This window comes from Mesoplodon mirus (assembly GCF_964341445.2).
Source record: "Mesoplodon mirus genome assembly, chromosome: 2".
NCBI classification, from domain to species: Eukaryota; Metazoa; Chordata; class Mammalia; order Artiodactyla; family Ziphiidae; genus Mesoplodon; species Mesoplodon mirus.
The window spans coordinates 22,502,890-22,515,413 of NC_138977.1; the positions used below are offsets into that span (position 1 = coordinate 22,502,890).

A 12,524-nucleotide genomic window follows, 5' to 3' on the forward strand; every position below is an offset into this window, starting at 1 on the left:
TTTCTGCTATACTTTCTCTCCTAGCAAATAATCTCACCTCCCATTTGTCCAAGAAAAGATAACATATTTCTTCACAATTTCCTTAACTTCTTGACAGCACACGTGAAAAGTTGCTTGCACTCACACCATTCTCTCCTTTCTTCTTCCCCCATCCCTCAGGAAAATGATGTCCTTGGTGCCTAAGATTAAGTACTCCACCTAATTCTGGATCCAACTGTCTCTCTTTCTCTTGGACTTCTATCAGTGATCACCTGTCTTTCCTTTATCTTCTTTCTCTTATTCCCTGCTGGCTTGATCTGCAAGCATTCAAGCATACTCATCTCTCTTACATTCTGAAAATTATCCCCCTCCATTTCACAAAGTCATTTAGTGACCACTCTCATAGCCAAACAGGTTAATATGGTATTTACCCTTACTTCCTCTACTCATCACCTTCCTTTTTACTTTTCAATTTGTTACAATTTAACAAACATTACTGCTCCACTGAGATTTTCCTCATAAATAGCAATTATTTGCAATATTTTTTGAGGCACTAGGCACAGCTCTGGACCCGTCACATTACTAAATCATTTAGGTTATACCTACCTCTGAATTTAGTAACATGCCCAATGTCCCTTGGTTTTAAGCAATGCAACAGGAATTTGAACAGTCTGATGTTAGTAGCCACATTCCTAACCCAACTGCTCTACTGTCTCTCCTCAGTTACTAATGAATCCTGAGTTCTTAAATTCAATGGACTGTCTTTAGTCTTTATATTACTGCTATTCTGCTACATTGCTAATCCCCCTCTATTTCTTGAAACACTTTCCTCTCAGCTTCTATTAGTATAGGACTACAATGATCATCCTTGTATATACCTACTTATTGAATTGGGATAAGTATTTTGGTAAAATACGGTAGTATTAGAATCACAAGGCTTTAGGAAAAGTAATAATAACCTTACATGGGGTAGTTTACACAAAAGATATTGGAAGAAAGAAGAAACCTGATGCAAAATGATTACACATAAACTTAGGGATAATAATAGGGAGTAGGGAGGAAGGAAAAGACATAAAGTTTTTGTAAGGAATTAAGTAATATTCATATAAAGACCTTTTACTTGTATCTGCATAGGTTCTACTGCAAATGAAATCATTTCTGTATGTATAACTTAATGTGTACAAAAGTCTTTTTTTTTTCAACATAGGTAATGTTTTATACTAATCTTGATTTCACAATTATAATGAGGTCTAAAAATGTTTTCTGATATCTTCGACAAGTAATTAAGTGACAAAAACTCCAAAGAAAGATACATTACTTTCTGCTAAAAAATCATGAAAATTTCATTTTCTGAACCTTCAGTTATATTTATACTAAACTTATTTTATGATCCTAGTTTAATTATTTTGTTTCCACCTGACTCTAGATAAATGTAACTCATTTCTTATTACTAAATAAATAAATTTGAAGGCAGAGAATTGGCTCTAAGACAGATTTTCGCCAAGAGTTTTGAAATTCTCTATGACTTAATGGTAATCTTTGATGCTCTCTAAGTCCTTCCAGAATCATGAATTTAGCTCTAACACCAGATACTTAGCATTAGTTGTTCACTCACCATAAATCCTATGTTGATAACCACAGGTTTTGCCATCATAAACCTGCTACACCCATGCACATTAGAGTGAGGTCCACATTGAGACACTCAATAGTGAAAATGTCGAAATATAAAAACAAGGACAAATCTTAAACTCAGCCAGAGAGGTAAGAGAAGATGACTGGCAGTGAGACAGGCAGCAGAGTTATCAACCACAACACTGAAGCCAGTGATATCATGAACGTGCTGAAAAAATAAGACTAGCACTTTGAAATTCTGTGTCTAGGGAAAATATGTTTAAAAGAAGAAGATGAAATAAAGACACGTTCAGGTAAATAAACACTGAGAAATATGGCCACAAGAAAACCATCAAAAGAGGAAAATTTAAAAGCTATACTTCAGGCAGAAGAAAAGCAATTCTAGATACAGATGCAGGAAGGAAAAACAAGCAAAGAAAGTAGAAAATATGTGGGTACCTATGAATATATGTTTATTGAACAAAATAGTAAGGGCAAGACTTTTTGGAATAAAAAAAGGTAACATTAAAAACATGAAGAATAATAATCTATTATGTGAGAGGTAGATACATTAAGTAAATGGAGTTAAAATGTTGTAAGTATGTTTGTTATCTGAGAGGAGGATGATGATACTGATTAACTTTAGATGTTGATAAATAAAGTATGCATGTTGTAAATTCTAGAGGAACTATTAAATAAATAAAAATAGAGTATATAACTTGCAAATTAGTAGAGGAGGGAAGAGGAAATTTTAAAAAATATATTAACAATCCAAAAGAAGGCAAGAAAGGACAAAAAAGGAACCTACACTAGGCAAGTCAGATAGAATGTACAAAATGGTAGAATGTACAAGATGGCAGACTTAACTCTAAATGTATTACTAAATATATTTCATTTAAATACATGTAATGCTCTTGTTTCTAGGCATAAATAGTCAAACAGGTATCATATAATCAATTATATAGTTTTTTTAAGAGTTATGTGTGGAACAAAAGGATACAGGAAAAGTTAAAAGTAAAGGATAGTAAAAAGAAATGTCATCCAAATATTAATGGAAGGGAGATTGCTTTAGCTCTATTCATAGCAGACAAAGATATTATTTACGGAAGAAAGCATTATCAGAAGTAGAAGACTTATAATAATAATTTAAGACCGTTATTTATAAAGAAAACTATTCAGAAATAGAAATAAGTTCAGATCTTGAAATGTTTCAGATATTTAAAAGGATATTATTAGCAGTTTTATGCCAATACATACAGAAAAGAAAAAAACTTTAAAACTTCATAAAAACAAAGTTTCTTGGCTTTACAAGAAGAATTAGAAAATATGACTTTTGTTTTTATTTACTATGAAAAACTAGAATCAGTAATAAAAAATATTCCCACAAAGAAAATTCTAGTCCAAGTTGGCTTCATAAGGTCATCTACCAAACACTCAAGGAAGAAATTCTTCCAATTTTACATAACTCATAGAGTATAGAAAAAGAGGAAATGCTCTCCACCACATTTCATGAGGCCAACAGAATCTTAGTATCAAAATCCAACAGAGGAAAAGTTCAGGTAACCTTAATCATGAACATTAATGTAAAAACCTTAAGCAAAGTGGTAGCAAATCAAAAAAAATTATGTAAATATGAACATAATTATAATTTTATATAAGTATAAAAATTAGGTTTATCCTAGGAATACATGAAGTTTCCTATATCTGATCAAAGTTAATAAAAAAGAAACAGGAAAACATTATAATTAGTAGTGTAATACTGACATCTTTTTCTCTGATATCGATAATAATCCAGGGATGCTTATTACTATTACTTTCATTCAACATTGTCCTAGAGGCCTTAGTCGGTACACTAAGCAAGTAGAAATAAAAGGTGTAAAAATTAGAAAAGAAGAGATGAAATCATTAATCACAGATGATATGCAGAGAACTCACCAGAATTTACAGATAAATTATCAGAATTAAAGAGTGGAGCTGCTTCCACGCTGCACCCTGGGGCAGGTTTGGGTGATGAAGAAGGGTAACCAGATTAGTATGAAAAAGGAGGAGACCTGCAAGATGGTGGAGGATTAAGATGTGGAGATCACCTTCCTCCCCACAAATACAGCAAGAATACTTCTACTTGTGAAATAGATTTGAGATTATCTAGTAAAGTTCAGTGTATGTTTTCTTGTATTGCAGCAATTCTACTCCTGGATACAAATCCTACAGAAATACATGCACAAGTATAAGAGAATATCTCTAAGATATATGTCTAAGAATATTCATAATATCATTGCTTATGATAGCCTAAAAGCAGAAACAGATCACAGCAAGTTATGACACATTTATACATAAAAAAATGATACAGCAATATAAATGATTAAACAACAACTTCATGTAACAAGAATGCATAACACAAACACAATGAGGAATATAAAAAGCAAGAAGAATATATACTATATTGTGTCCACTGATAAATTGAAATATCAGAAAAAAAATATTTAATGATGCACACTTAGGTGATAAAATTATACTAAAATGTAAACAAATTTATATTATAAAATTCAGACTAACAGTGATACTACTGAGAAGGGAAGTCAGGGATGTCAACAAGAAGTATAATGGGGGTTTTAGGATGCTTGACATGTTCTACTTCTTTACCATAGTAGTGGGTGTTTCCTTTACAATAATTCACTAAACTATCCTTGTGCTTTATGTAGTTTTCTATATGTTTGCTATGTTTCACTATAAAACAATTAAAAACACATTAAGATAATTTCAACTTCTCTAGCATAAATTTACAAAGAGGTTTTTATTGCTCATTAGAATAACTCTAAATTTCAATTTGTATAAACTTTTCTGCATCCTACACCTCAGCACTGGAAAGAAACATCTACTGAAGACCTTACTTTCAATGCAGCCAACTTTATACAGTTACAAATTTATAGCTATGAACTCTGTATGCACACTCAATTAACTTAGGTTTTTTCCTACCCAAAATATATAAAAATGGCAAATAAGAACTGTAGAAAAGTCATTTCTCCAGGGTTTTTACATTTCTCCTTAAGAAAGTTATTGGCCCAGTATTTCATGAAACATCCTTTACTGGCACTCAACTTCTTACATGTGATCTGTAGTATAAAACAAGAGTCCATTTCCCGCCAACCATTTTTTTTTTCTACTTATTACACGGCATAGATGCTGAAATACTGTAATGTCACACTTTATAGTAAACTTTTCCTCTTAATATATAAAATTTATCAAAGCTCTTATTCTGATTTTGTGCATGTTACAAGCTATGCATTGCATAGCTTGCATTGCATAAGTAGCTATGCATTGCATAAATATTAAATTCACTACTTTATAAAAATTAGTATTATAATGAATGGAAGATTATGCTAGTTCCCTAGGCAATGATCAGTTTAATTTTTTCCCTTTATTCTAAGGCACAGATAGAATTTATTGATTAATACTTCTGATAAGTATGTAAGGTCATCTAAATGCCTAATTCTTCCCCCTCTTCTCTCTCAAACTACAATATAGACTTTAATGCATACCGTGATTGTATTGCATGGAGAACAATCAAACAAAACCATATTACTATAGGAAAAAGCATATTTATCAGTGTGTCTGGTCTTACTTTGCGAACACCTCGGCCAAGCTCTTCTCCATAGTTGGTTCCAAGAATTTCAAAGTGGACATTGGGATTGCCTCCATTTTCTCCAAATTCTAGCTCTCCAGTCAATCCACTAACTCCACCCTAAAGGAGAGAAAAGATACTGATGTAAGATTTTTGAAGATGTAAAATAATAATAATAGGAAGTTCTAGGAACACAATTTTCATCTATAAAATAAATATTTTTTCAAGCATGCAATTATTAACAGGATATTTGTAATAGATACATAGCATTAATAGGAGTACAATTGAAAGTAGCCTTGAGTATCACTTAATCCAATCCCATCCACTCTAGAGAAAATGAAATTTTGACGCAAAGAAGCAAATTGTACTCAAAATGCCATGTATGAGTTGAAACTAAATTCTAGGCTAGGATTTTTGCCTACATATATTGTGACATGCATGGATCTATTAGTCAAAAAACAAGATACTTCCAGAGAGCACAGAATGTACTCTGGAAACAAGTTTTGACAATACTCTTTCTCTAGCACAATTCCCTTCTAATTTAATCTAAAATTATGTCTGGAAATCTTAAAAGCAATAGTTTTTAACTTACTGGAGGTTTGTTTTTCCTCCTTTAAATATCTTTTTCAAATTAAAAAATCTAAATTAGTCTTGAAGTCTGTTTTTGATCTTAAATAGTAGTTCTAGCTGTTGTGATTCCTTGGGAATTTCCAAGCTTCATCTTTCATTCAACATGACAGATGTTCATTTCCCCAACAGATGGCAATATAGGTAATACTTCTCTCTTTCTTGTTTACCATTCTTTTCTCAGTTTAGTTTATCAGCCTTCACATTATTTAGGATTTTACAAATGAAAATAACATTGTGAGTCACGCTCTACTAAAGTATTTCTAACTTAGAATTTTGGCATGATAATCACATATATTTGGACAAATTACCTCAGTTTGTAAATTGCTTCAATTCACCTCTGTGATGTTGATACTTAAATATATCTCATTTGACATAACCTGTAACTCAACCTCTAGTCTTTTTTGGCAGGTATTATGCTGTCTGTTGTATCTCCTACTTCATCTGTCTTATAGCCCATCACAAGACACTGAGTTCATAACAGTCATTCAAACAAATTAGTCCTTATTCATTGATGTCGATATTTAATCTATTTCATTTTTGCAACAGTAATAATCAACAAAACTGATCCTCCACTGTTATTTTCTAATAAGATAGCTTCTCGTTTATTATCCAGTTTTATTAATAAAAATATATTGAATTTGAAATATCTGTGCTCTTCTCATATGTGATTTAACAGTCAATAGCATGGATTTTGAAGTCAGTCTTCCTGGATTTGATCAATGGCATCAGAATCTACTAGCTGTACAAACCTGGCTAAGTCATTTAATTTCTCTATGCCCCAATTTTACATCTGTTAAATGGCAAAAATAATAGTATCTACCCCAGAAAATAATTATGTCTTATAATACAAGTAAATATAGAAGAGTGTTTGATAAATTATGAGAGCTTAATTACTGTCACCATCATCATCATCATCATCTCCATGATTATTTCATTCTTTAATTTTGGAAGGTTTCTAGTTCTACTAGAAATTATAGGCATGCTTCTTGGTTTTTTTGTTTTTTGTTTTAAACTAAAGTTTACAAGGGTTGCAAAATTTCATTATATGCTTGAATATTTACAGGTTTTGGAAAATGTTTTTGTAAATTTGACTCAATTATATTTCATTGATTAGTATTTGGGGAGAAAAACAGTTATTAAAGCAGCTGGTCTAGGATCTATTCCCCCATTTTATGATATGTATGTGTGTGTGTGTGTGCATGTGTGTGTGTATGTGGTAGAGGGAGCAGCCCAGGGGGAGAAAAAAAAAAGGAGGTAAATGAGTCTAATGCCCTTGTCAACTGGAATCCCAGGTAAAGAGATTAGTAATGTCTACTAGGAAGAAGAGTCTTATCTATAAAAGCCCTTAGCAGTTTGTCCCAGCCTAAAGAATTATTATTATTAGTTGTTACCTGGAGTAGTAAACAAACTCTGAATCTATGGATTAATGGTTTATGGCTCCCTGGAAAATGTCCTAAAGCTTTACACATTCTAGGGCAAAAATGGAGATATTTCATAATGTAAATGCTCTCTCTGTCTTGTAGGTAAGCCTACAAAATCTTTTTTGGAGACAGAATGTGCATGTATGTCCAATGTGGGAAGAAAGGGCTTGGGGGGGTGGGGGAGCATACAGAATTTCCAATAATCTCTTTCTCCTTTGTGCTTCTTAATTACCTGTGTCTGATATGGGTGAACTATCCCATTCTTGTACATGAATCTGATCCTGAATGTTCAGTCAGTACTAATATCTCAAGGAACCCAATTTTCACTTAAGATTTTAAAGACTGGGTTAAGTACAGTGGATCTTATTATCATAAATATGTCTAAATGGCAAATTCTGTAGGAGTTTGACAAATATAGCTTATATTACTACACATAGTTCAAACTACTGGTATTAAGAAATCCTTTTAGAAGCACTCTTCTTGTCCTCAAAATCACACATTTGCCTCAGTAATATCTCCAATTATATCAGAATCTTACATTTCTGACTTAGTACTTTATTTCTAGGAAAAAGAGGAAAGATATTGTGTATCAGTATGATTGCTACATTGCAAAAATGCTATACTCCTGAAAATTTTAAACTTAACCACTAGACTGCCTGGCACTGTATTATTATTATTGTTCCCCATCAATACTCATATGGTCACCCTGGGCCAGTGTCTTTTCTTTGGCTTATATCTGGTACCGAGCAACTCAGTCCACTTAATCTACATTGCACATGATTAAAAAAACCCATAAATCAGGGAACCTGCATTTAGTTTACTGTGGCTCCACTTATTTTTCCACCTTTCTGACTTCATAATTTATCTTCTTTATGCTGTATTTTCTCTATTTTCAAGGTGTTAGTACTATTTCTTATTTTTTAACATCTTTATCAGAGTATAATTGCTTTACAGTGTTGTGTTAGCTGCTGCTGTATAACAAGGTGAATCACCTACACGTATACATATATCCCCATATCCCCTCCCTCTTGCATCTGCCTCCCACCCTCCCTATCCCACCCCTCTAGGTGGTCACAAAGCACCGAGCTGACCTCCCTGTTCTATGCGGTTGCTTCCCACTACCTATTTACATTTGGTAGTGTATACATGTCCATGCCACTCTCTCAGCAATGTGAGGTGATACCTCATTGTAGTTTTGATTTGCATTTCTATAATGATTAGTGATGATGAGCATCCTATCGTGTGTTTGTTGGCAATATGTATATCTTCTTTGGAGAAATGACACTTTCGGTCTTCTGCCCATTTTTGGACTGGGTTGTTTGTTTTTTTGATATTGAGCTGCATGAGCTGCTTGTAAATTTTGGAGATTAATCCTTTGTCAGTTGCTTCATTTGCAAATATTTTCTCCCATTCTGAAGGTTGCCATTTCATCTTGTTTATGGTTTCCTTTGCTGTGCAAAAGCTTTTAAGTTTCATTAAGTCCCATTTGTTTTTGTTTTTATTTCCCTTTCTCTAGGAGGTGGGTCAAAAAGGATCTTCCTGTGATTTATGTCACAGAGTGTTCTGCCTATGTTTTCCTCTAAGAGTTTTAGAGTGTTGGGCCTTACATTTAGGTCTTTAATCCATTTTGAGTTTAATTTTGTGTATGGTGTTAAGGAGTGTTCTAATTTCATTCTTTTACATGTAGCTGTCCAGTTTTCCTAGCACCACTTATTGAAGAGGCTGTCCTTTCTCCATTGTATATTCTTGCCTCCTTTATCAAAAATAAGGTGACCATATGTGCCTGGGTTTATCTCTGGGCTTTCTATCCTGTTCCATTGATCTATATTTCTGTTTTTGTGCCAGTACCATACAGTCTTGATTACTGTAGCTTTGTAGTATAGCCAGAGGTCAGGGAGCCTGATTCTTCCAGCTCTGTTTCTCTTACTCAAGATTGCTTTTGCTATTCGGGGTCTTTTGTGTTTCCACACAAATTGTGAAATTTTTTGTTCTAGTTCTGTGAAAAATGCCATTGGTAGTTTGATAGGGGTTGCACTGAATCTGTAGATTGCTTTGGGTTATATAGTCATTTTCACAATGTTGATTCTTCCAATCCAAGAACAGGGTATATTTCTCCATCTCTTTGTATCATCTTTAATTTCTTTCATCAGTATCTTATAGTTTCCTGCATACAGATCTTTTGCCTCCTTAGGTAGGTTTATTCCTAGGTATTTTATTCTTTTTGTTGCAATGGTAAATGGGAGTGTTTCCTTACTTTCTATTTCAGATTTTTCATCATTATTGTAGAGGAAGGCAAGACATTTCTGTGCATTAATTTTGTATCCTCCTACTTTATCAAATTCATTGATTAGCTCTAGTAGTTTTCTGGTAGCATCTTTATGCTGCTAGATTCTCTATGTATAGTATAATGTCATCGGCAAACAGTGACAGTTTTACTTCTTTTCCAATTTGGATTCTTTTATTTCTTTTTCTTCTCTGATTGCTGTGGCTAAAACTTCAAAAACTATGTTGAATAATAGTGGTGAGAGTGGCAACCTTGTCTTGTTCCTGATTTTAGAGGAAAAGGTTTCAGTTTTTCACCATTGAGAATGATGTTGGCTGTGGGTTTGTCATAAACGGACTTTATTATGTTGAGGTAAGTTCCCTCTATGCCTACTTTCTGGAGGGTTTTTATCATAAATTGGTGTTGAATTTTTTCAAAACTTCTGCATTTATTGAGATGATCATATGCTTTTTATTCTTCAATTTGTTAATATGGTGTATTACATTGATTGCTTTGAGTATATTGAAGAATCCTTGCATTCCTGGGATAAAACCCACTAGATCATGGTGTATGATCCTTTTAGTGTACTGTTTGATTCTGTTTGCTAGTATTTTGTTGAGGATTTTTCCATCTATGCTTAACAGTGATATTGGTCTGTAGTTTTGGTTTTTGTGACATCTTTGTCTGGTTTCAGTATCAGAGTGATGGTGGCCTTGTAGAATGAGCTTGGGAGTGTTCCTCCCCTGCTCTATTTTGGAAGAGCTTGAGAAGGATAGCTGTTAGCTCTTCTCTAAATGTTGACAGAATTTGCCTGTGAAGCCATCTGGTCCTGGGCTTTTGTTTGTTGCAATATTTTTAATCAGTTTCAATTTCAGGGCTCATGATTGGTCTGTTCATATTTTCTATTTCTTCCTGATTCAGTCTCAGAAGGTTGTGCTTTTCTAAGAGTTTGTCATTTCTTCCAGGTTGTCCATTTTATTGGCATTTAGTTGCTTGTAGTAATCTCTCATGATCCTTTTTATTTCTGCAGTGTCAGTTGTTACTTCTTTTTCATTTCTAATTCTATTGATTTGAGTCTTCTCCCTTTTTTTCTTGATGAGTCTGGCTAATGGTTTATCAATTTTGTTTATCTTCTCAAAGAACCAGCTTTTAGTTTTATTGATCTTTGCTACTGTTTCCTTCATTTCTCTGTCATTTATTTCTGATCTGCTCTTATGATTTGTTTCCTTCTGCTAACTTTGGGGTTTTTTTGTTCTTCTTTCGCTAACTGCTTTCGATGTAAAGTTAGGTTGTTTTTCTGAGATGTTTCTTGAGGTAGGATTGTATTCCTATATACTTCCCTATTAGAACTGCTTTTGTTGCATCCTATAGGGTTTGGGTTGTTGTGCTTTCATTGTTATGTGTTTCTAGGTAATTTTTTATTTCCTATTTGATTTCCTCAGTGATCTCTTGGTTATTAAGTAGTGTATTATTTAGCCTCCACGTGTTTGTATTTTTTACAGATTTTTTCCTGTAATTGATATCTAGTCTCATAGTGTTGTGGTTGGAAAAGATACTTGATACGATTTCAATTTTCTTAAATTTACCAGCACTTGATTTGTGACCCAAGATATGATCTATCCTGGAGAATGTTCCATGAGCACTTGAGAAGAAAGTGTATTCTGTTGTTTTTGGATGGAATGTCCTATAAATATCAATTAAGTCCATCTTGTTTAATGTATCATTTAAAGCTTGTGTTTCCTTATTTATTTTCATTTGGATTTCACTCTGGTGGATGAGGCTGGATCTTGTCTTCCTGGTGGGCAGGACCGCATCTGGTGGTGTGTTTTGGGGTGCCTGTGACCTTATTATGATTTTAGGCAGCCTCTCCACTAATGGATGGGGTTTTTTTCCTGTCTTGCTAGTTGTTTGGCACAGGGTGTCCAGCACTGTAGCTTGCTAGTCGTTGAGTGGAGCTGGGTCTTAGCATTGAGATGGAGATCTCTGGGAGAGCTTTCATCATTTGATATTATGTGTAGCCAGGAGGTCTGTGGTGGACCAATGTTCAGAACTCGGCTCTCCTACCTCAGAGGCACAGGCCTGACACACGGCTGGAGCACCCAGACCCTGTCAGAGACACGGTTCAGAATAAAAAGGAGAAAAAAAGAAAGAAAAATAAAATAAAATAAAATAAAGTTATTAAAATAAAAAATAACTATAAAAAAATTAAAAAGTAGTTAAAAAAAAGAAAAAGACAAGAAAAAGAGAAAGAGCACAACCAAACCATAAAACGAATCCACCAATGATAACAAGCATTAAAAACTATACTAGGGGCTTCACTGATGGCACAGTGGTTGAGAGTCTGCCTGCCGATGCAGGGGACACAGGTTCGTGCCCCAGTCTGGGAAGATCCCACATGCCGCAGAGCGGCTGGGCCCGTGAGCCATGGCCACTGAGCCTGCGCGTCCGGAGCCTGTGCTCCGCAACAGAAGAGGCCACAACAGCGAGGGGCCTGTGTACCGCCAAAAAAAAAAAAAAAAAAAAAAAAAAACTATACAAAAAAATAATAAAGAAAGAAAGAAAGAAAGAAACAGATCCATAGGACAAATGGTAAAAGCAAAGCTACACAGAGAAAATCACACAAAGAAGCATACACATACACTCACAAAAAGAGAAAGAGGAAAAAAAATATATATATATATATCGTTGTTCCCACAGTCCACCTCCTCAATTTGGGCTGATTCGTTGTCTATTCAGGTAGTCCACAGATACAGGGTACATCACGTTGTGTGTGGAGCTTTAATCTGCTGCTCCTGAGGCTGCTAGGAGAGATTTCCCTTTCTCTTCTTTGTTCACACAGCTGTCGGGGCTCAGCTTTGGATTTGGCCCCGCCTCTGCGTGTAGGTCTCCTGAGAGCATCTGTTCTCTGCTCAGACAGGACGGGGTTAAAGGAGCCGCTCATTCGGGGGCTCTGGCTCACTCAGGTCGGGGGGAGGGAGGGGTACGTATGCGGGGCAAG

At 34.4% G+C, this 12,524-nt stretch overlaps 1 protein-coding gene across 3 annotated transcripts in view; it reads right to left on the reverse strand.

Annotated features, from left to right (window-relative positions):
- GRID2 (glutamate ionotropic receptor delta type subunit 2) overlaps positions 1-12,524 on the reverse strand; it is a gene marked incomplete at its 3' end in the record, with an annotated part of 1,368,259 nt that overhangs the window by 495,854 nt on the left and 859,881 nt on the right. For all 3 annotated transcript variants that reach the window (XM_082605769.1, XM_082605770.1, XM_082605768.1), the window contains one exon: positions 5,213-5,332. In XM_082605769.1, coding sequence (XP_082461895.1) covers positions 5,213-5,332 — 120 coding nt within the window. The remainder of the gene's footprint in view (positions 1-5,212; positions 5,333-12,524) is intronic.